A 25,278-nucleotide genomic window follows, 5' to 3' on the forward strand; every position below is an offset into this window, starting at 1 on the left:
GACGGCAGCAGGTGGAGACCCCACAGGGATGGCATCTTTCTCTCCCTTTCTCTCTCCAATTTGCTCCCGTTTTATTGAGACAGTAGGGAAGCTGAGAGGGACACACAGTCCGTTCTGGCAGAACTTCGATCCTCAGCCAGCAGGGGAACATGTGGCTGCAGAGGTGGTGCCTTAACCTCCCACACACACGCACGCACACACAGACAAACACAACTCCTGCTACATCATCTCTGGGCGCCGTTTCTGCCGTTTTTTTTCCGCTGCGCCTGTCTGCAGCTTTCCACCCGTCTCCTACAAATACTTTGAGTTACAACACACTTACCCACAATACAACATTCTATTAACTATTAATTTCTGTGTTTGCTGCCTACAAGCCCACCGCCCCCTCCCAAACGTAAAAGAGTACACTCGGTGTGTTTTCTTTTGAAAATTGCTCTGCGTATGGGAAGGGGCTCGTAGCAGCCGGTGCATGCACCTCTCGAGTGTTTGTGTTTGGGGAGGGGAGGGGGGGGCAGTGGGTTATAAATACCCTCTCAGAGCTCAATAGAGTGGGCTCCAGTGGGCTATGTTTGAAGTAGCAGACTGTAGACCTGCTGGGGGGGATTCTGACCTCAGTCCCTACAGAGAACCCCCCAATTCCTACAGCAAAGTCGGTCAATATCTCTCTTTCTCCTTCACTCGCTGCCCCTCCCTCCTCCTCTCAGCTCCTCTCTTTGGCTCTTATGCACACACACACACACATGCACACACTTTGTCTTACTCCTCCACCTTTTCTGTTCTTTTCTTTCCATGCATCTGCCCCTCCTCTATCTCTCATTTCCACACACACACACACACAGACACACACACACAGACACACACACAAAATGCTTACTTTTGTGCAACAGTCACTCAGTCCCCCATTGCGACTCAAACTGCATTAATATTGAATCAAACAGCAGTGTCTCCAGCTAGCAGGCAACAGCCAGTCCCCCCCCACCCCACCCCGCCTTCCTCACCCCATCTTTCTCTCACCGCAGGCTGGCTCCCTGTCTGCACTCTGCAGGATGGAAGGAATATTCCCACTGGGCAGGAGGCATGGATTAGCTTTAAATCAACTTTAATATGGCAATAGAGATGGAGCTGTAGAATCTCTGCTGTAGTATAAACTAGTTTTATGTGTTTAAGTATTGGCTAATGATACATTTAGTTACTTCACTTCCCTCCACATTCTGCCTTTGTTGTTTAATCATGAAAACACTCCACTTTTGTATATTTACCTTGCTTTGTGTTTTCTTTCCCCTCTTTGCCTCCCACTCTCATCCCTATCCCTCCCACCGCTGCCATCCACACCAAGCCTGCAAGCGCAAAGAACAGGAGCAACACAAGGACCGCAACACGGCGCCCAAGAAACAGCGTCTGGTCTTCACTGACCTGCAGCGCCGCACACTCATCGCCATCTTCAAGGAGAACAAGCGCCCATCCAAGGAAATGCAGATCACCATCTCCCAGCAGCTCGGCCTGGAGCTCAGCACTGTCAGCAACTTCTTTATGAATGCGCGCCGCCGCTGTGTGGACCGCTGGCACGACGACCACGGTGCCAGCCCCGGGCAGCCGGGCACATCCGCCACCACTTTCTCCAAAGCCTGAGAGGAGGAGAGGACCTTCAGAGGGCCGAGGAACCAGGTTGGAACAACAGGCAACATGGGAAATTGGCTGTGAAACCTGTCTATAACAACCGTACCTGGCCTGGACCGTCTGAATGTGTCCTCTGCCTGAAAAAAATCCTTTGTGCCATGCAATCATCTTTTTTGTCAGTCAGAATTTCAAGCGCTCACCTGAAACAAGCATAATCTAAAGGTGAACGGCGCAGTCAGGTCCACTCTGCATTGCTCACATAAGGACAATCATTGATTCTGTCTTTTTTGAAAGAAAATCATTTTTTTGGCATCTGACAAAGTAAAGAGACACCAAAGATTTGATGTTTTTGTTGGACGGTACCAGACATATATGCCGGCCTCCTTCACCACCCAAGTAGCCACTGATTCTGCTTTTTCTCCCAACTCACCTCCTTTGTGTCTGCCTCTTTAGCCTCCCTCTCATCCCCTCTACGCCGGCACACGGAAGCAACAAGGGCGAAAAGAACGGCAATAAATCTGACAACAGAACAGCACATAGCCTTATTATCCAAGCCCCATCCTGCACACACAAGGCCGTCATAAAGAAAACAACGCAGCCTATGAAAAAAACAACAAGGCTTTCCAATTCTCCGCCTCTACCTCCCCCTCCTCCTGTAGTCTCCTTCATTCCTCGGCCAAAGGTATTCCCTGATGGCCAGCCATTTCAGAGAGCAGCTCAGCCCGATCATACGGCAAACTAATGAATTGAAAAATGAATCGATGCAGACAGAGAGAGCGGGGCCTTGACCCCTCCTGAAGGTGAAACTCAAGACGCTCGGCAGTAGATACTCAGGTCTTCCAGGCCCAGGTCTATATTTTTTGCACAGATGTTGGAGGCCTGTAGGGAGACATGTCATTGTTACTCTTAGCCTGAGCCTAGAGTCTGTGTTTCTCTGACCAACAGGAGAGGCGGGTGAGATGTCTGGACAAGCTCTTTGTTCTGCTGGGAGCTTTTCCTCTGATCAATAACTGAGAACCAAGCGACAACAACACGCTCGGGCATCCAGCCAACTACATTACAGCTGCATATGAAAAGCAGAATGTAAGAGGAGCACATGGAACCCACTGGAGATGGGGACACAAAGGCCTCATAGCAGCAGCAGCAGCAGCAGCAGCAGCAGCAGCAGCAGCAGCAGCAGCAGCAGCAGCAGCAGCAGCAGCAGCAGCAGCAGCAGCAGCAGCAGCAGCAGCAGCAGCACACCTCTCCCTCCCTGGTCCTGCCTGTGCTGGCAGAGCAACAGTGCCCCCTGCTGTCGATAGCAGAGACCTGCATCCAGCTGAGCAATGGGGCTCAGAGTGGAGGAGAGGGAGGGAAGAGCCACTAGATGCTGAGGAGAAGTCATGGCACAACACATTCAGGCCCTCACAGCTCTTTGAAGGCAGATCAATAGCTAACCATTATCCTATTGTTGTTCCTCATCCAACCAGCACTGGTGAAGCCAGAGGAGGGGGATGGTTAAACTGAATGCTGAAAACGCAGGGATTTAGCAAAGGCAGGGATTTATTTAGCCAATCCAAATCTTGAAGAATCCACAAAATACAAGTACAGAAATTATACAAAGAGAGGGCAGAAAAGGACGAGACAGTAAAAAGAGCAGACACATTTGAGGTGCAGTGGGGGTTTAATTTACATTATTTGGGAGGCTTCATATTTTGTCAGATCATTCTTCCATTCTTCCATCCCATCTGTTTGCAAAAAAAGGCTCTCAGCAGATGTGATTCAAACCAAATCTCCTGGTTATTCCCACACAAGGGTTATCAGTAGCTAACCCGAAGCTAACCACCACACTCCGCTGTCAAAATGCTACAATAATTAGTGCCAATGCTTACTGCCTTAATGCGAATCAAAGAATATGGTACTAGGGTTCACACACAGCTACAGTGCGCCCACTGACGACGGGCGGTGTGTGCCATAGCAGCCAACAATCAGCTTTTAACTGAAGTAAAATATACTTTTTTAGTAAAACGATGAAAAAAGAATCAGATTTTAAGGCATACAATAACCAAACCTCAAATGACAAAGATACCACACATACAGTATGTGTTACAAATACAAAAGAAAATGTCTCCAACACATAACTGGACACATTTTGAAGCAGAAGAAAAATCTCTCATTCTATCTTTGGTTCTCTACCTCCTCTATCCCTCTAACCCCATTGCCCCCTCTCTTTCTCTCTTCCTCTCTATATTGATGCGGGTATTTAATTAGTACCATAGACACAAAGTTTCTATTTCTTGTTACTATTGTGCTCTGTTGTGCATAAGTAAGGCACCTTGTTGATAAATCAAAAACAAAAAAGGAAGGACTTTTTAAAAGGAAAAAAAAGAGGGATGCAAGGACCGAGGCCAATAAAGGATGTACTTTTTTTCTTTTTTTGTTTGCATTCTGTGTGAATATAGACTCGGACGAGACATTTACCATGAGAAAGAGAAAAAAAGAAAAACAGGGAGCTGCTGAAGAGAAGAATAAATGACGGACGCTCTCTCTCTTTTGGCATTTCATGTCAGAACTGTGGTACTCTCAGCCCCCTTTAAGATGAGCCCCAAGAATGGGGTAAAACGGAGGGGGACAAAACATGACCTCCAAATGTCCTGGCTGATTCAGTGTGTTTTATTGGAGGGTGGGTGGGGGGAAAAGCTTGGGACTCAATAGTTATCTGTATGGTCTTAAGATGCAACTGTAGCATTTCCAACAATGTAGTCAGATTAGCGGTGCAGATTAGATAAGAGATGGTCATTGCAGAGGAGCTGATTGAGAGGTACTGACTAACTTCACGTTGCTGTAAGCAGTGAGTTAACGTCGCCAAAGGATGATGAGCTAAAATCGATTTGTGGTATACAGTTCAGTGAGCATAGGTAAATAGCTAGATTCAGCTCTAGGTATTAGGCTGACAAAATGACATTTGTTTGTAGTGAGAACCAATGTGGCTACCTCACTAAGCTGAGTGGTTTGTGAAACCGCCACTAATACCAAAGATACTGCAGCCTACCGGTCCCAAACTGCCTAGGGGGACATACAAAACAAAAACCAAAAAAAGAAAAAAAAAGAAAAAAGAAAGAAAAAAAAATCCCCCCCCTCTTTGCCCACAACCGTAACAGACATTACACTGACGATATTACACACACACACACACACACACACACACACACACACACACACGTTTGTACTAACAGCGCAGTCGGACTGCATCGTGCCACATAGGAGGAGGTGGCTGCCTTGCAGACAGAGTTGAGTGCCTTTTCCCTTCAACCACGGGTGGGACTGCACTGGACACACACACGCACACGCACACACACACACACATCAATGCGGGTGCATGCATATAGCTGCACACCCATTTACAAACATGCGCTCACATTCAGACAATGCACCCATAATTGGATGGACAGAAAGGGGGGCCAAAGAGAGGGACACAGAGTGGGGGCTGTGTCAGCATTTTCTCCCATATTGACTTTCCATCTTGATACACTAGAATACAAGCACTTTATCATGTAGAAAGTCTATAAAACATTTTCTATACACTATTTATTTGAAACAAAATTATATGTTACTCCTTAATCTGTCAGTCTTTGTTACTGTATCGTTGATCTTCTAGTAGCTCACAGCCTTGTTTTTTTTTTTCCCCCTCCGCCCGGTGCGCTCAGACTCTCAGCCACTTTACCTCTCTCGCATCAGAGATATTTTTGTGTAACAGAGCAAGAGGGGGGTAGAAAGGCCGAGGCTCTCAGCGCTCGGAGGGCTGCAGATGTAAAATCTTACCACTAAATGTCTCTCTCTCTCTCTCTTTCTCTCTCTCTCTCCACTGCGTGCAAGCACAGAGGCTGCACTAGTTAAGTGTGGAAGACTCACTGACAGTTAATAGACACAAATTCTCTCCTCCCTCCACCTCGTCTGTCCAGTCGACCTCTCCCCCTGGCTAGTGCTAAGACTCGGTAGGCGTGTGTTGACAATTAATTCTGAAATACCTCAAAAACCTTTCATGTAAACTTTATGTAATTTAGACTGAAAATAATACTGCTAATGATAACAATGATTATGAAACTATGATACTATGATAGTTAGTTTTGGAACTTGTGACTTGAAGCTTTATACTGTTAAATTCCTTTTATTTGTTTGCTCATTTTTCTCGTACGTTCTCTTGTTTGTTTTTGCTACGGCATGTACTTACTGTTTTCATAAAGGAAAAGACATTGTGAATGTTTCTGTGGAGGGTTACATGAGAAAAGAAGAGACAGAAGAGAAGGCTAGACTAGAGAGAGAGGGGCCAGAGCTACTCACGTCAGATGTTTAGTTCAAAGCTCTCTCCAAGGCGGGTACATTTAAGGGGGGAAAAAAAGAAGAAGAAAAAACACAAAGAAAGAAATTACAAAAACGGGATTTGGGCTGAATTCTAAACCAAAAATTTGATGTTAAACCAAAGGAGGAATAACCTTTTACTCATTGTTAGCTTTCTTCTGCCTTTAAGTTGTCTTTTCTCTGAAAAAAAAAAGAAAAAAAAAAACAAAAACAATTTCACAGTTACTTTTGAAGGTTCCTGGGTGTGTTCAAGTGCTCCTGATGTTCTTAGAATATTAAAGACCAGCACCTCCTATTGAAAAGAAGGTGCGCTTTTTTCTTTTGTGCATGGATATTGTATAACTGTATAGAAACCAACAGGAATGACCTGTGATTTTGTGGGGAGAGGAGAAGGATGGAAAGACTTGGGAGTGGGTGGAGAAAGGGTGGGGGATATTTTGGTTAACAAAACAAAAAAAATGGGGTGGGAGGATTTGGGTTTTAGGCGTTGGAGGGGTCCTTGTTTTTAGAATTTCCGTCACTGTTGGATTCACTGGTTGTGTGCATGTGTTGTTGCAACCCTTCCCCTTTCCCCATGTTTCTTTGATGTATATAAATCCAGACAGTAGGGGGCAGTGTGTGCTGGGGGAGGTCAAACTCCTCTCCTCCCAATCAATAGCATTCAATCTTCATTCCTCAGCTTGTGGTCCTCGCTCGGGTCCTGAAATGTGTGTCTTGCTTTTCCAAAGACGGGCTGTTTACTTGGAGTTAATCAGAGGGACACACGCAGGCCTGAGCGGCCTTGAATATACCTGTATGTCTGTCTACATGCTTTTCTTCAACCTGTGTATGTGTGCTCATTTGTACCTATGTGGAAGACAAAGTGTTTCTTTTTTATGTTCCTTTACTATGGGTTGCAATATTTGTCATGCGAAAATTTGAAACCATTTCTTACTGACTGACCGACCAACCAACGCAGTACCATCTGGCAACTGACAATCCGACCCGAAACGTCGCCAGCGTTTGCTGTCAAACAGCAGATGTGTGTGTCGTTTCACCGTGGGATCGAAGGTTGCCAATGGGACTGATGTAGACACCCCCAGTCACACTGTGCTCTCCCTCTTCTGTTACCTGTTAATCAATCAGAACCAAGTGTCTTTGTGATGGTAGAAGACAATCAGTTTCAAAACAAGAAAAAAGGTAGAGAGAGGGCAGGCCAGTGGGGAGGAGGAAGGGGAGGACAGAAGAACAAAATCAGGGGAAAAGAGGCTCTCTGAGTTGCTGGACGAGCTGTAATGCCCGACTGCCAAACGACGGCCCCACCACCTCTCCCACTCTCCAAAGCGTCATCCATCCCACCAAATCTGACCGATCCAACTCCACATGACTTCCGCAACGCTCCAAACCAAAACCCATGCCGCATTTTAAATTCACTCCCCTCTTCATCCCCCGTCACTTTTCACCCTCCTGCGTTCCAACTGCCACGACGTAGTGCACTGCAGGAGTAGAAAACAAGACCTGTGGTGCAGAGACCATATTTCCCATCACCCACCACAACTTCCTGCTAATCTAATGATGATGTAACCAGCCGCGAGGAATAAAAAATGGCTCCGGTTGGTGGCTTTTGCACAGAGAACTATGCAAACACCTGACCCCCCCAATCTTAATCGTTGCTGCTGGGTCAGAGTGTACAACCCTCAACCTCCCCTCCCTCCCCTCCACATTTAAACACTCCCGCTCACACTTCCATGACCTTTTCCCACCCTCCCGCCCCTCCCCTGAGCCCAGAGCGGGCAGAGTAACCCCCCCAGTCACTCAGGGTACAGTAGAGAGTGGCTGGGGAGAGAAGAGCACTACAGCACCCCATGTTTCACCAGACTGATGTCGTACAGCTTTACATAAATGCCCCAAACTGCCATTGACATCAAAATGGAGTCCATGTTGATGTTTGCAAGCTGATCCTCCCCGCTCATGGCTCCATCGTACTACAATGTTTGACTGTCTTTGTCCCCAGCGCCAAGGAAGGGCCACAATCAATGCAAAGACACTTACATTGTATTTACTTAAGTTTACAAAGTCGTCTGGAGATGGTGGCTTATATTGCACTCGTACAGACAGACAGACACACAAACAGACACAGGCACATGCTGGAGAGGGTGAGTCTGCCTTTTGAGAGTGTTTGCTGAAACCAAAGATGAAATCAGAGGTATGACAATCTGGCTACCAAACCTAGAAGACAATGTTCAGCTCTCTGGGCTGCTCTACGGGTCCTGTGATTTACCGGCCATGTGGACATTCCACCTATTGCACTTAAACATACACACGTGCGCACACACACACACACACATATACGCACCCTGGTGTAAACTCCCACACACACACCTCCACCCACACAGAAACGAGGGATAAACCCACTCACGACGTCTGGTCAGAAAGCCTCTTTTCCCCCCTCCCACTGCAGAAGCCGGAGAGCCTGTGGAGGACTTTTAGTTTCACTCTAGTTGAGACTTCTGAGAAGGTAAAAAATCTGAGTAATAACTGTTACAGAAAAATAAAAACTTAAAAGGATAATATGGGTAAAATTGCGTGTTTTGAAATAAATTAACAAATAAAACAATTGTAAAACAAAGCGGTGCTGTGCGTTTATTGTGTTTGGCTTGATCTTCAAAGGAAATCCCCTCCCACCCAGGCAGATGGAAATTTGATTTTTTTCCACAACAGTCTCAGACAACCACGATCAGAGACATTCAAGCAGAGGTAAACTGCCTACGTAACAACAATAAACAAGATTTATAGCTCATAATATATTTTGTGCATTATATAATTTACTTTATTGGAAAACAGTAACTATATAAAAGATGAGTCCAGGCTCTACCCACAAAAAGTCGTAGTAGTTTGAAGTATATGGTGAATCATCTCTCAGTTCTATGTTACAGTAACAATCTATGTGACCACATTCCCATATCAAAACCTAAAATCAGGTGTTATTCATGAGCCATTTGGAGCATCAGTATTGTCCTTCATGTGACTTTACCCATGTGAGTCAGTACAGTTATTGCTTGCAGTCACCGTCCTACAAACCCACCACCGGCGCTGGGATGCAGGTCCCTGAAGTGATGAAATGTCCAGGCTCGGCTCCCTGAGAGAGGGCGAAAGAGGAGCGGCGAACGGACGTTCCCCTCCTCAGTTTTGACCTCAGCTCCACTGGCTGAGAGGATGCAATGTGGACCTGCGTCGCAGCCAGGAGGGAGTGACATCAGTGACCTTTTACCGTTACTGTTCATGCTCTTGTTTTCAGAGAAGTAAAAGCCTCAAGAACTTGGTGAAAGGGAAACAACAACTCACGCCATCTGAGATTTAAGAAAAATGGTCAGTACACTAGCTCAGCTTCCAAAATAACAAAAAACAGCAACCTAACAGTATCACTTTGACATAGTGCTCATGTGGATTGTTTTTTTTTCTTTCGTCAACAGCAGTGAGCACATTTTCCTGTCAGAACTCAGAGGCATGTACACATCTGCAGAATCATCACTGCGTAAAGAGGCTGCAGCTCGTTTGGAGACATTTTATGGAGCTGTACAAGTCTTGAATAGTTGGGAAAAAGGTTGAGAGGGAAGTACAAAGGATACTCCACCTATTCTTTATTTTTTTCTTACTGTCTCAATTATTTTTTCCGTTTTCGTGCAGATGTCTCACCTTGTGTTTGTCATGGACAGTGAGGATGACATTGAGAGCGCGGGCGGTCACTGAGGGCAAAACGGCTGTCCAGGAAGTGAGCAGAGCTGTGAGCCAGACCACTGGATCGACAAAGGCCTTTTCAGAGACACCTGATGGAAAAGACACGCAGGGCAATCACACCTGTTCACAGGAATGATGACACATCATCAGCTGAACCCCATTAAACAATCGTTAAAATTGACTTTTCGAGCCTGGTTGTATGTTTTCTTATACTGTTGTTTTGATGCTATTTGTCTCCACATGAATCAAATCCAGCAGTTCCCTGCAGTAATGGATGTTGAAATGTCCACAGCCAGGAGCGACGTCACTCAAGTGACGCTGAGATAAGAGGAAGTGTACCGATAAAGTTATAGTCGCTGGGTGATGACTGAAACAGGCGGGTGCTGTGGGTGATCCTGGAGCAGATGAAGAAAAATGCCAAAGAGACACACAGAGCTGCTATATTGAACTTCGTCCAGTATTTGGTCACCAAGACAACCTGAAAGACAGAAACAATCACAGGAGAAATGTACAGCTAGATATACAGCACAGCAGCTATCAGCAAGAAAATGGTACAAAAAAATCAAAAAGAATCAAGAAGAATGTGACAGCACAGCTCATGTGGGCTTCACTGTATTGGTGAACCTCTCTAAAGGCTTTCAACAGTAACTGTGAAAACCAACTGACTAACACAACACAGGTAAATACTCCTCTGCCAGAATAGAGTAAAAACAGCAGAAAAGAACAGAATAAGTGGCATAGCAGAGCAAAATAGAGGATTGGACAAGGGAAAATGCAGAATAAAAAGGAAAAATAGGACAGAACAGAACAGACAAGGATAGACAAGAATAGAATAAGTGGTAAAGCACAGAAACAAACAGAACAAAGCAGAAAAGAATGGAAAAAATAGGACAGAATAGGATAGAACAGAATAGAGCAGGCAATACATTAGAACAGAACAAACAAGGATAGAGCAGGCAAGAATAGAACACAATTTTTCATCCGCCAAGGTGGAACAGACACAACTTAAGAAAAAACCTTTAGAAAGGGAGAAATGTTGACAACTGACATGGACAACTGAATCATTTTGTCATTCTTGGCTGCTATCCCTGCACTTAAAAAAAAAAATCTGATAAAGTGTAGAGCTAAAAATATTTTTGTGTGTATCTAAATAGCCTTGCTACATTTTGATGAAACGGGAAGTAATTGCTCTGTTGAATGCACAGGTCTGCGAAATAACACCATCATATTGTGACATCAGTCGTTCATTATCATTTCATAGAGGGTGTAATATTTTTTGATACTGCAATAACAATAATTTCAAACATCCCTCTTCTGTTTATTGCATTAATTCTTGACTTGCGATTACAAGTTTCTGTACTTCACTTGCATTTACGGAAAGTGTCCTGACCTCAATGGTGGCAGTGAACACGGCTGCCATGGCGACAGTGAATGCCATGGTCTGCTGGTCAAAGGCTGTGTTGTAGAAGACTCCAAACGGGATGAAGAAGAGAACAAGCGATGAGTAGAAAGCATACAGGAGTGACAGGGACAGCATGAGTGGGCTGGAGAGCTCCTGTCTCTGTCCACACTTGTACAGCTCCGGCCATTTCAGGCTGCTTTCTGCACTCACGTCCTGCAACACAAAGAGGCAGGTGTTATGAACCCACACCCACGCATGTTCTCATGAAAATGAACTGATGCAAGTACTGATGATCAAATATCAAAATATGACGATTGAGTTAACAAGAACATCCGCCGCCAATCTCACCTGTTCAAAGAAGGCCACAAGCATAATGGGGAAGGCCGTGTAGATGATAGTGTACAAAGCGATGAACCACGGCTCATACACAGACTGCAAGACAGAAACAGACAGTGGAATAAACGCAGGATGTTTTCTCCATGTTCAACCTCAGTTCATGAATTCTGTATGTCACTGAGTTTCATCCATGTGCGTCTAACCTGAGCACTGAAGCCACTGAACAAACCAAACCATAGTTGCACGAGAGCAAAGCTGCAGGTCTTAAACAGGAAGTAGCGCAAGAAGAGCGAAACGCGCCTGTAGGACCAGCGGCCATGGACCAGCAGCAGCCTCTGCAGAAATCTGAACTGGGACAATCCGAAGTCTGCATTCTGCACTGCCTGACCTCCTTCCACTCCTGCTATTCCAACACCAATATGAGCCGCTGGTGTTGGGGAGAGACATCAGTAAGAACAGACAGGGATCGAAGAAAGCACGCTACATTAATTAGTAGGTTTTGTCTACTCTTTAGAACAACAAACACACTCTGCCATCTTCATTTATCCTGACTCACTCTTGATCATGTTTACATCGTTGGCACCGTCCCCGATGGACATGGTGACTGAGCTTGTGTGTTTCCTGACCAACGTGACGATGTCAGCCTTCTGTCCAGGTGTGACACGACAGCATAACACCGTCTGGCACTCTTGTGCCAGGCTCATGAACGTGGCCCCCAAGTCTGGTCTCTGGATGAACTCTGCCTGGAGAACAACCATTAAACTACTCAGTTTCTATTCATATAAAATGGCCCTAACTTCTAATGGACCTTTGCTTTTGGGTGTCAGTTAATCTCTGCTGACAGCTTTGACATCTCACTGAAGAAATCTTGTTTTAGGGCAATTTAGCTCTGGCAGCAAATATTTTTTTAAAGCTGCTATAATCAATTTGTTTATAGCAACAATGGATCAAATGCCTGTAATATGAAGGGGCCTGTTTGCAGAGACGAATCCACAAACATTTGTCACCTCTGCAGTTTTCCAGAGTTTTTCAGCCCACCATTATTTTACTGTTTGGTTCAGTCTCACCATTCTCATCAGCATTGTTTTCAGATGCAGCAGGCTGCTGTTTTCAGGGGAAAAACTCTAAAAACCAATTGTGCACTACCTGCTCAGCAGCAAACAGCAAACAGACACAGCTGCCGACTAGCTGGTGAACATAGTGGAGGATTTAGCATTTCAGCTAACGGTGGAGTTTTCTCATTCATTGGTAGAGACCAAAAACAGAGCTAAAAGGAGAGTGAATTTTGGACTTTGAATCACCAGCTAGGCGTTGTGTTTACAGTTTGTTTCTGCTGACTCAAATGGCCAAAAAATAAATTATTGCAAATTTAAAGTTGAAGAATTTTCATTTCAATCAATATCTGACAAGAATGACAGACATTGGTGGTGATTGAGCCTAGAGTCCACTGATAAAAGTATTGCACTATTTATTTATTTGCAGTATTATGAAGAAGGGTGTAGGCCTTGACATTCCCAGAAAAAAAATGCTTTAAGTTAATTGCTCATGCATTTCTATTGCCCCAGCTTCACAATAAAAGTACTGACATTTTTTGACGGTGGATCAGTTGGAAATATAGCAGGCAGTAATGGAACAAGGAGGAGAAGCTGAAGTGAGCTGTTGGATGAAGAGCTGCAGGTGACAGGCTGCACACCTCCAACTCCTCAGCAAGGCAACAGACTCCTTTCAGTTTCACTGAGCCCTGCTGTCTGACTCATGCCGTGTGCAGCATAAAATCAGATAACATTTGCTCACAGAATGATGGAAAAAGGCCAATAGTTTCTTGAATTATTTATTAATACAACAATTGTTTTTTTTGTTATGTGACCTGTAGTAATAAACCACATTTGCTGTAGTACCTACAGGTGTCCCCAAATCAACCAGGACTGAAGTCTTTGGAGACTGCCACTTAATTACATCGTAGAGCAGTTGCAAAGCAACTCATTTCCACTTTCCACTGTGCTGTCTTTCACATTAATAATGCAACATTTTATGGTACAGAGTCATCTGTAAACTATATGGCAGCTATTTGGCCATTTAAACTATAAGAGCAACCTATTTCCCTGTGTGTCCAGTGTTTACCAGCTCGGGTCCAGTGAGGACCACTGCAGTCTTTGCTCCAGCCCCTTCCTTGTCTACAGCCCACAGCTCGGTCTGTCTGGCCTTGCAGAAGCTGACCAGTGGGTCTGCGGACTGGAGTATCTGTCTGCAGGACCAAACACACAAAGATCAATGAGATGGTGTGAGCGTGTGCATGTGTGTGTTTGTGTATTTTTATCATTGCTAACCTCAGCTCCTGCCATTCCAGTAATCTGGTATCAGGATCCAGTAGTTTGCAAGAGTATCCAATATTCACTGCGGTCTCTACAAGGGCAAAGAACAAGGGAGCAGGAAAGAGAGGAGGAAAAGACAGACACCACAGTGAGACTTCATTTTCATGTAGCTACAGCACAGCATTCAAAATGGTACCATTCCCATGTCCTGCCACAATATATCACAATACCTTTTTTATCCCCTGTCAGTACCCATACTTTAAGCCCAGCCTGTTGAAGCCGAGCAATAGTCTCAGGAACTTCGTCCTGAAGCCGGTCCTCTATCGCTGTCACTCCTAGAAGCTACAAAACATGAAAGTTACCCTGTGTTTATAGCATTCTTACAAAATATTGGATTTATTAGACTGTGGCATGACTGTATCAAGGAGACAAAGAGGTGATAGGAGTGACGTTCATCCTCAAAGGGTTTAAAGTCGCTTGGAAATAAGGATTCTTGTTTCTTAAAGAACTACTCTGTTTTCCACACACATGAAACATACTTTATCGACACATTAAGGGCAGAAACCATCAAGCACAAGCTTGTATTAAGGAGTTGTCTGTATAGGTCATACTGTATCAAGTAACAGCTACACCACTTAAAATGGAATACTGATATAAAGACGGAAATATCACACTGAGGAAGAGCCCACCTGCAGCTCTCTCTCCATCTGATCATACAGCTTTTCCAGCAGTGTGTCGCGGTTATGGGTCGCCATGGCAGCAGACTGGACCAGAGTTTTACTCCACTGCTCCCATGATGCCTCAGGAACAGATCGAACCGCAACACACAAAGTCCTCAGACAGGCCTGGGCAAACAACTGACAGAAGATAAGTTAACACATTATTTGATAGGCTGCACACTATTTACTGAGTGAACGTTCAGGCAGAAGTGAAGCATTGACAAAGACAACGTGAGACAAACACTTCAGAGATAACAGCACTTACGCAAGAGAACGTGGGCCTTTCTTGAAAACTACTGATTATTGATCAAGAACATTCAACCAGTCCATAGCTACTCTGAAAACCTCAATACAGTGTGTACATGTGTTGATGACCTGAATTGATAACAATAAAGCAAGATGTACAAAGATGGTCTTTAAAGTACATGTTTTAACCAATTTTAGCCATGCTAGCGGCATGGCTGTAGGGATGGCATCGTCAGTCTGTTGGCAACTACTGGATGGACTGCCATTCAATTTGGTGCAGATATTCATGAAACACTGAGGGTGAATCCAGGTGACTTTTCACCAAGCGCCACCGTGGCTTTGACATTTGTGTTTGGAGTGAAATGTTTTCGTGGATTGCCATGAAATTCACACACTCATGTGCCCCTGAAGATTCACATCTACTAAGTTTGATTCTCTGACTTTTCATCAAGCGCCACCTTCAAATTAAATTCTTAATTGAAAAACCTGCAAAACTGAAGACATTCCCATCCTACATCATACTCAGAGTCTCATATAAATAGTTGGCTCCGTAATAGCACACACTAATGGTTCAGTAGAAACTCCAGTTCACCTCCAAGGCTCTTTCAATGCTTTCCTGATGTGGAAAGTCCTTCTGCAGTCTCTCCAGGATCACTATGTCTGCCCCTTTACAGTACAGCTTTAACCCACCCTCTGGCTCCCGCACTGAAAGAAAAAACATAACCAGTATAGATAATATATCCAGAACAGAAGTTGACATAGGAGAACTTGGCATACGTGCAAAAAGAGTGAGGTGGTGCAAACAATTACGAGAGATTGTCAGGCTGAAGATGTGTGTATTTAGACGGCCTCTCTCACCCAGTACAGACATTCGTCTTCTCTGGCTGGTAAAGTCAAGCAGTGCCAGCAGCTGATACTGGCGAACAACACCGAGCTCGGAGACAACAATAAAGTCTCTTGTCCTGGAAAGAAAGACCCAGCCCAGCTCCCTGGCTGCACTGACAAGAGCCTCCTCATCTGGGGATGCAGCCTGGTAAACTGGAGCCTCTGGAGGAATGCGGTTAACACACACGGTGGAAGTAAACATGCTATCCTGTCCTCCATGAGTGGCTCATTTTGTCAGTCGGTAACTATTGATATATGTTATTATATCAGATTCAGAACAGGGAGTCAGTGGTTAGAAAATAACTGGCAAAAATGCATAATCTTTCCAAGTTTTGTCAACATTAGACAAAAAGTGTCTCAAATCAATATCTGACCTTTAATTGTAGCACACCCATCAGGTCGATCAGCGTTATACAAAAACATAGCAAAAACACAAATCACACACTGAGATTTCATCAAAAACAAACCAGTGTTCTCTGAAGTGTAAGCTGTGGTTTAACAGTTTCATCAGATCCAGAATGAGAACTGATCTACTTTGATCTGAATCACAAAAATACACACAAAACCTTCGTTCCACTCTGCCATGACGGTGTGACATAAAGACAGCGCTGTGAGGAACTGTCTGCTGAGCGGACACTGCTGTCCTCTGAGCTTGTCCACCAGGCTGGGAGCCGACATGTACAGACCACCACGGGAGTACGGATTCCAGCTCAAGTCCATGGGCTGCACACACACAGGGGAAAAACATGCTGCAGCAAATGTTACTGTGCATTGACCTTGATCATACAGAGCTGCAACTGCGGCTAATATAGATAAGACAGTACCTTTGAATTAAGCTGGAAATATGCAAGGAAGCGGTGAACAACAAAATGCACTTTAAAGATGGATATTTGAGAGTAATTATATGGTACCTCTGTGTCCTCTGCCTGGACAGATGCATCGCCTGTGAGAGCAGGAAAGTATCGTATTTAACCATTTTCAAAAGCATGTGAAATGGAGGTAAAGTACATGATTTGATGCAGAAAGGAAAAGAAAAGACACGTGGGCTGAACCAGGAAGTGGCTCAGACATTCGACATATGGTTGATGTGATTCTGACAAGGTTTCAATTACAGTTTGCCATCAGTGGGCAGAGCCGGTGTTAAATATTTAGTAGATGGACAAGAGGCTAAGTGTCTCCTGTGGTCTCAGCCAAGCTTTATGTGAAGTCACTTCCCCAGATGAATCTTTGTTCCCCATTGGATGGTGATAATCAAACTGTGCTATATAAAGTCATGTTTAAAAGCATATTACTGCATTGATTAGACACGATTCAGTGCTGTAACTTCACACGTCCTCGGACAAAGACTGAACTGTTGGACAATCAAGTGCCAAACACACACTCTTGAGTGGTTAGCAATTTTATACTTTGTTTATAATTTAAAACATTTTTTGACTGAATTGTATAATAACTATAATTTGAGGATTTAAGAAAAAGGAAAGAGAAAGAATTGAAATAGCTGTCTTAACTTCACAGTCAACTACTTCCTGACATGTCTGCTAAGCTGAATGACAATGATGAATAAATTAAAGAAGCTTAATGACCTCTAAAGATGCATTTGAGAGCATGTAGCATTCATAATTTGATGTACAGCCTGCTGAAAGTGAGGCAAAACAAAAAAAGGAGAAAAAAAAGCCAAATTTATGTATTTACTTGTTTATTTTTTGGCCTGGGCAGAGGGTGAGGTGGTTCAAAAGTCTGTGAGTGGTTGGAATTTTAATTTCCAGCTACTCGCTCAGAGTGAGGTCAGATAAAGATACTTGAAAAAGATAACGATACTTGAACTGGAAGGGCTGCATTGGAATGAAATGAAAGAATGATAATTACAATATCACGTAGAAATTTTAATATTTACTGTAGAAAATCAGTTCATCAGGTGGAAAATCATGAGATGGTTTCAGCTTATTATTACCATAAATCTGCCCAGCTATGCAGCATTGTCTGAAGAGCAGGCGGTTCTGGGTTAGTGTTCCAGTTTTGTCACTCAGCAGGTATCCCACTTGGCCAAGCTCCTCGCTCAGTGAGGTATTCCTCGCCTGGGCTGGTGCGTCTCCCTGCTGACAATACATCTCCAAATCCCAGCCAATAAACAGGCTGTGGACCGTGTGGATTAGCTCAAACCTGTGAGCACACAGACACAGTAAGAGAGCATACACGCAAACACAGGTGTATTTCCACCTTCCTTCCTTCCCTCAAATGAGTGCAGTGTTGCAGACGGGACTAACGTGATGTAGAGAGTTATGGGCATGGCCGGGCTGAGCAGGATGATGTAGTTCCAGTAGGTGAGGAACCCCGTGTAAACGGGGTTGCCGTCATCCACCAGAGGAGACAGAACCTTTGAGTGCCTCATGACCCAACTTGAAAACACGCCACTGCCGATGGCAAAGAGCAGAGCTGCCAGCAGGACAAACAGGACTATCTAGAGATCGAGAGTACAGACACACATAGTTTATAATAACTCCACAAGATGCTTCACACTTGTCATCCGACCGCCCTTTACCCACTCACCCCGATCACCACTTTGTTGAAAACTTTTTCCATTTGAGTAGTCTTCAGCCTGAGTTTCCCGCAGTTCCTCAGGATCTTAGTGTCCGCTCCTGGTACAGAACAGACAACTGTTAAATGCTACCACCGCGACGGCCTGGCCGAACGAAGTTGGGAGTCCATCCTGCAGCCAGAGGGTGAAAGTTCAAGCCCTCGTGTCAGTAAGTATCTGCTGACGTGCCCTTGAGCAAGATGCTGAATCCCTACTAGTTCCGGAGGTGCCTGACCCCGCTGCCAAGAGGTCAGTGGGAAGAGAGAATTTCCCTTGCAGGGATCAATAAAGTATCACATTATGTTTTCCAGTGATGTTGTCTCATTCTCACATAGACTGCTGAAGGACGTTGAGCTGCATGTGTGTAAAAATGACAAATACTGAGAGTGTGTGCCGTATCTCCAAACTGTTCAAGGATGGAAAGTGTTTCCGACCAAGTCTCACTCCAACAACAAGATGTCAACCTCGATTATGCATAATTCAAAGTAGTCTGTGATGTGTCAGGGGTGTGTCAAGAGGGTAGGAGTTATAATCATGCTGAACTTGGGTTCACACCAATAGACAGGCTCTGATGAATGGCATAAAACCCATCTCTGGAAGAATTTGATCTATTGATCTGCTTTACCAGAACTGAAAGGGTCATAGCAGCGAGATCCATGACACCTCCGCCTGGTCCAGTAATATCCGATCAATGATCACTTAAAAGAGAGAGGAGCCAGTAATCTGCCAGACGTTAACAGACCCACATTTAAGACGCAGCTGGAAGAGTTAAGTACTGTCCATAATTAGCAGTATAATGTATTCCACATAGTAAAATTTGTCATTGAAACAAGTGGAGGCCACAGGAGAAGGTGAAATGAGGATATGTGGACACAACAACATTTTGCAGTAGTTTTTATCTGTTATCTTTCACCTCTATGAGGCATTCAGCCATATATCAGGGCTTCATTTGTAATCTTTAGACTCAACAGCCCAGTTTGGCTTGCCATGGACAAAAACTGTATCATCCTACCCCTCGGTAACATCCGGCGGGCATAGAAAATCCACAGAAATCAATGTTGATATCCCCTTTCCCAAACTGAATAAATTTCTGTACGTATACCAGTGTATATAGCCAAGCCGTAGGCAAACTCTGTGTTGCGTAGGACTGTTCCCCTCAGTAGGATGTGCTCGTTGTCCAGCAGGAGACACTCTCCTCCCCAGTGCAGCCTGCCTCTGAAGGTGTACAGGTGATTGTTGGGCTCCTCGCAGAGCACGACACCTGTAAAACGCAAGGTTTCATTTTCTCTCACTTAAGACAAGTATGCAATTCTGTTTAAAGTCTCCTCGTGTATTTCTGCTCAACTTTAAAATGAGCATGTCTGAATTTGCATTTAAAAAAAACATTTATTCACCATCAAAGGCAGCAAGTGCTTCCTCTGAGGGGTGAGAGGTCAGCTCATTGTGCGTAGCACTGAGCGCCTGCCGGTACTTGAGGTTAGTCTCTCTGTACGAAAAATAAACCACACTTACAAGTTAAATCAGCACTAAGCAGTTGATCCATTCATCAGAAATAATAATAATAAGTCAAGACAGTATGCAGCTGGTAGGCACAGAGAGACTTATGCAATATTCATTTCTTTAGTGGAGAACCAGAATGAGATTTCAATATTGTTAAGTAGTACAAAGAATTTAATTTCAGCTTTTCTCTCAAACACACAAACTCATTAAAAGGTCTTCATTCTGTAATAAATAATAAATAATAAATAAATAATTTACCTCTAACTGGTTCTAACTGGTTTGAAATCACACTGCGCACACCACTTTTTTCATTGATCCTAACTGTACCACATCTGTGTGCTGAAGTGTTGAAATTATTTCAGACCTGTGAAGTTTTGCTGTCATGGCCCCATAGCTACAGAGCCTGGGCCACTAAAATCAATATCACCTTCAAAATCACATCCTAAACCTTATTAACTTTGTATTCGTGCCACCATTTTTACTATTATATGTCTCATACGGTTTTCGTATTTTTCATGACGCAGTTCATTTAATATATTGCAGAAATGCACTACTATTACAAGTATAATCATCACAAAGTCGATACATACAACACAAACATGTCTATGTGACCATATGACGAATTTTCAAAGAATTATTCATCAGAATAAGATTGATTGTGTTTCTTACCCATCAATATCTGCTGTCTCCACATAACACAGACTGTGAGGCTCTGAACTACACAGGAGGAGAAGGTCAGCCTGGGAAGAAAGAGAGAGAAAATACAAAAATAAAAGAGACACAGATAAGTGGAAAGTTACTGTACATCCAAAAAAGCTACTGATCATGTAAAATATCTCAAAATGTAGCTGCTACATTCTGTCAAAATTTCATAGAAATATGCTACTAAGGATCTAATGCCATGTTATTCTGCTTGTGCAACAATCATCAATCAGACACTTTGTTTTCCACGTTGCTGTTAATCTCTGCTTTTTATAAAATCTCACAGGGATGACTTGGTCTTTGTGGATCCGCAGCACGTCTCCCACTAACAGATCCTTCCACTGTGCTGTGCTGAAACTGAGACAGAGCACAGAAATAATCAATGGCTTTGATATGCTGAAATTTCATAGAATTTGCTGGTCACAAATCTCCTAAATATGCAATGCTACCACACAAGCAAACAACTTTGATTTCCCCTTTTTGTATAGTAATATTTTACTAGATTTCGTATTCAAGACACAATCAGTAATACAAACACAATACACTATCAATTTTTGAAATATAGGACTGGAATTTCCAAAAATAATTGTCTTTTAATACACAAACCATGACCACGCAACTACATCAAGGTATTAATGTTGTCTAAGCAGGGCAGGCTTACATTTCCAATTGTGATGAGTTCAGGAACACTTATTTAGAAATCCTTTCCACCCAGAAGTAAACTTTTTTATGAGTCTTTATATATGTGAGTATGCCAGTAGTTTACATTGCAGCAAAAAATGTCTGGCAAGGCCTTTAACTGACTCACTCTGTGTTGGTGCTAAAAAACAATGCGGTATTAATTTTTCTTTATTGCATGTCTCATACAGTTACCACACTTTGGAGGATAGTGTGCAAACGCTAATAAAACTGAAATGACAAGCAGTCTATCAGTCCACAGGGGAATGTAAAAGTCTCGGAAACAGACTGAAGCAAAAGTATCTCTGAAGACAGGGGAAGATGTCGTCAAGAGGCTGCTCATAGGTCTTGTCTTGCGACAGGTGCGCAAAATGCTGTGATTTTTTTTTTTCCTGCTCTAATGCACAAAGGGACCATCTAGGGATTCACTCATTCACACTTCATTAGAGCTTCATTAGAGGGCAGTTTCAGACTGGAACGGGAACTGAGTCCGGAGAGAATAACCTACTGTCTTTGTCCTCACCTCTGTGAGATGAGTACATCACAGGGTCGGGAGTTAATCTTTGAATCACTGCGTCTCCTTGCCTGAACCACAGAAGAAGAAGAAGAGAGAGAGAGAGTGAGAGGGCGAAAAAGGGAAGGAGAGAGGAGAAAAGAGATTTCAGAAGCGTGACAAGGATGGAGGAAAAGAGTGATGGACAGGGAGTGTGTGAGAGGGAATGAGGGTGGCCATGAAAGGTTGAACAGGAGAAAGGAGAAAGGAGAAACACCATTACGGGGCTCTACAGTGACACCAGCTGGGAGATTTACACCCTCCACTAAATGATTAGTCAATAGAGAGGGGTCAAGCAAGCATTTCACCCAGAGCTGTTAACGACCGTAACTCAGTGATGCACTTAACCAGAGAATTCTCCATGCAAAACATCACGCCTGCGTTTAAAAGGAGAAGCTTTAATGATAGGAAAGAAAATTAATGCTGCTGGGATGACTGGTTCTGTCAGTGACGAGAGGACAAGGAGTCAATGAGGACAATGAAGGAGAGAAAGGAGTGCATGCATGCTTAAGTGTCGGGTGCATAAATGCATGCGTGAGGTCGTATATTTGTGTTTAAGCTCATGCATTTGTGTGTGAGCGGGCGCATTCATTGCTGAGAGGGTACTCCCACATCCTCCCGGGGGGGGGGGGGGGGCAAGGGGCGAGTGATTGGTGGTCTCACCATGTCGTTGGCAAGGTCTTTCAGCCCTCTCATAAAGAGTATGGTGAGCAGTGGCATGATGGTGATGTACCAGGGTATGGATGAGATGGCAGGGACACACTGGACACCACACACGTATGGATACATGAAGAGGAAGAGGAAACAGAGTCGCACATACTGGATAAATCACACGCACACACAAAGAGCTTCCACAAGTAATAAGAACTTAATTGAAAAAACAGACCAACAATCGAAAGCCCTGGAAAAAGGTAGGCAGTGGACCCTGAGTTAAGGTTATTTCTTTAAACCACACGAGAAAAATAAAGACTAAAGACTCTTCTTCTTAAATAAGACTCCCCAAGGTGGCAACTGAGTTTAGATAAGGTGTATATATTAAATAAACGTTTGCTTGTCTACCCTCCTTTGCATACAAATGATGAATTTTATACAGATGTTGATGATGAACATGAATACAAATGATATCTCAACACACTACATAGCTTCTAACATACCATGATCTTAGGTACATGTAATGTAGAGGAACTGGATATGTAGATTACAATGTAAGGGCCATAACATGTTATTCCTATGACGTCTGCACATCTAAAGAAAACCATATTTTGTCAAACAATTCTGAAGCACTAATTCGTTTTGCTCTTCCAAGTGGCTACGCTTCACTGGATATTGTAAAATATATCAAAACCATGTCAGATTCTCTAGACTGAAAGCATGAGAGACCCTTCATCTGACCTGCAACACCATCATGAGGAGGAAGTAGAGGTTGGCCACTCGCTGAAACTGTTCAAACAGCGTCAGGGGCAGGAAAGTCAGGGGGGAGTACTTGTAGCTGCGCACCAAATTGTCCTGGCAACCACCAGAGAGAAGCACAAGGGAGATGTACATATCAACACATTAACCCGTTTCTCAATGTATCAGCATGCCAACAGGTGTTAGGTTAGGTGTGGAGGGAAGGAAGCACATGCGTGACTGACTCACCGCGTATCGCCCCCAGCGGAAGCACAGAAAGGATCTCTTCTGTTTGTGTTTGTGGTACTGGCGGCTGTTTGCCCTCACCTCCCATGTGAGGTCTGTCAGACACACATAAGGCTGACTTTTCACTTCAGAGACCATTTACACACGACTTAACGGATCATTTACATCGGCAGACAACAGATGGATGTGTGCCTGCGCGTGCTTCTGTGAAGTGTGTGTTCATATGCCAGCGTATGTCGTGTTAGCGGCATCTCAGGTATTCTTGCATCGCCCATTCAGACCTTCCAGAAGGCAAAACTGACACTGATAGCATCTGCTGAACATGATCCCCTTTAGTAGCAAATTTCAATAAAGATAAAAGATCTCATGCAGGCTGCTACATATGACACTGATTGGTGTGATATGAACATTATCGCGTGTTTCATTTCAAATATTTCAACAACACTGACCTGCATTTGCCTCTGAATGTCAGTTAAAACAGTGAGATAAAGAGACACCGAGTAGAAGGCGAAGAAAAGGGAGAAGAAAGAGACGTACCAGATTCAATTCCTTCCTTGGACATGCTGGACTCACTCATACGTTTGTAGGCTCCAGTTCTGCTACAAGACAAGACAAGACAGGAGATGAGACGACGAATGAATGAAACTGTAACCCTCTAACATTCATTAATCAGTCTTGTAACTCATTACATTGCATTACCATGCACCACAACACAGTACAATGGGAAATAATACAAATCACTGATGATGGTCTAAACAGACTGCCCTACCAGCTCTACAAACCATACCTATCTTGCTAATGTGAATTTTAGGCAAATCTCAGCTTGTTTTCCGTATGTTGAAATGCTGAAAGGTGTACCAACTCTGCTGGAATCCGCATGAGCAATTCTGGGAAAGGGAAGCGATGCCCCTCAGATCCAACCATCTGCGTCAAACCTGCAAGGATTATTTTACAGATTAATCAGTGCGAGAAGTGTAATAAATGACATGCTTTATCATTACCTGTTGCTAACCAACCAGTACTTCGACCACGTTTGTCAACAGATTAATAAACAGAGGAAATCCTGTTTGTTGTTGTTAAGATAAATCATGAGCAGCAGCTCAACGACGAGTCAAACATTTACCTGCATTGTTTACCAATACTGTCCTTGAGCATAGCATAGCACTTACGGCCTGATGACATAACTGAGCTATCAATCATGGAGCCCTTATGACCACAGATTAGCATGGTTGTTTTCATAACCACTCTTCAGCTGCTTTTCATAGCACTCACCTGTTTCATCCATCCCCCTTGCTTCTCTTTCAGCTTATCCTGGTGTAACACGCTCCCAGCCCCGCCTTGCTCTCGCTCCTAGGTGAAGGCTCCGGTATCACTCGCCTTATTCCCTGTGCACCTCACCTGAGGAAAGAAAGAGGAATGGGGGAGGGGTGTATCAAATTTCTGTTTTGTTTATCTCATTTTCTGCAGCTATTAAACTGTAAAAAACAGAAACATGTTTAGTCTTTGGGAGTAAACTACCACAAACTAAGATTCCAGACATACTAACTGGGTGAACCTTTTCTTTTTAAACAACCTTCAGTATCCCAGAAAGTCTTTGTTACAATATGGTACTGTTGATTTGCTTCATATCAACAGTGGGAGGATTGGTTTACAGGAATGTGAAAGCAGTAAAACTTCAGCATTCAGGCACCAAAGTCCAGTTCTCATCTTCTGATTTTTTTCTGTCTCACACAATCTCCTCTCTATATATATTCATCTTTTTTTCTTATATTCTATAATTTATACAAAATGAATTAAATAAGCTCTACATCCAATCTGTTCTATGTTTTCTTATTTGAGACAGAGTGAGTGGTTGTCATTTAAAATGAGTAAAAGGTGCTAATTAGCAGTGTGCTTCCAAAAAAAAAAGCCCACAAATAATAAAGTATGGCTTGGATTCTTTTATTTTATGGTTATGATAGCTGTACTAATTAAGTATTCAGTAATCAGTAAGACTAATTTTAATATTTCCAGACAATTGAAACACTGAGCAGTTCATTCATATGTTCTCCTTTTCAAAGTTT

At 43.6% G+C, this 25,278-nt stretch overlaps 2 protein-coding genes across 2 annotated transcripts in view; one reads left to right on the top strand and one right to left on the bottom strand.

Moving 5' to 3' along the window:
• Positions 1-8,563, top strand: part of onecut3a (one cut homeobox 3a) — a 23,449-nt gene extending 14,886 nt beyond the window's left edge. The window contains exon 2 of the mRNA XM_070961669.1: positions 1,337-8,563. Coding sequence (XP_070817770.1) covers positions 1,337-1,629 — 293 coding nt within the window. The 3' untranslated portion in view covers positions 1,630-8,563. The remainder of the gene's footprint in view (positions 1-1,336) is intronic.
• atp8b3 (ATPase phospholipid transporting 8B3) lies at positions 2,747-23,777 on the bottom strand. The gene is made up of 28 exons (XM_070960805.1): positions 23,753-23,777; positions 23,219-23,310; positions 22,973-23,086; positions 22,244-22,342; positions 21,551-21,612; positions 20,634-20,706; positions 20,317-20,387; positions 19,542-19,633; positions 19,250-19,408; positions 18,120-18,208; positions 17,837-18,030; positions 17,524-17,732; positions 16,484-16,515; positions 16,139-16,295; positions 15,546-15,734; positions 15,280-15,392; positions 14,412-14,579; positions 13,953-14,064; positions 13,738-13,813; positions 13,532-13,655; positions 11,967-12,153; positions 11,614-11,837; positions 11,423-11,506; positions 11,063-11,287; positions 10,012-10,150; positions 9,631-9,761; positions 9,020-9,163; positions 2,747-2,986 (listed from the first exon to the last, which is right to left on the bottom strand). Exons 1-28 carry the CDS (start codon positions 23,775-23,777, stop codon positions 2,747-2,749), a joined length of 3,624 nt encoding a protein of 1,207 aa, XP_070816906.1.
• Positions 23,778-25,278: the final 1,501 nt, after the last annotated feature.

The sequence above is a fragment of the Chaetodon trifascialis genome, chromosome 4 (assembly GCF_039877785.1).
Source record: "Chaetodon trifascialis isolate fChaTrf1 chromosome 4, fChaTrf1.hap1, whole genome shotgun sequence".
In the NCBI taxonomy this organism is placed as follows: domain Eukaryota; kingdom Metazoa; phylum Chordata; class Actinopteri; order Chaetodontiformes; family Chaetodontidae; genus Chaetodon; species Chaetodon trifascialis.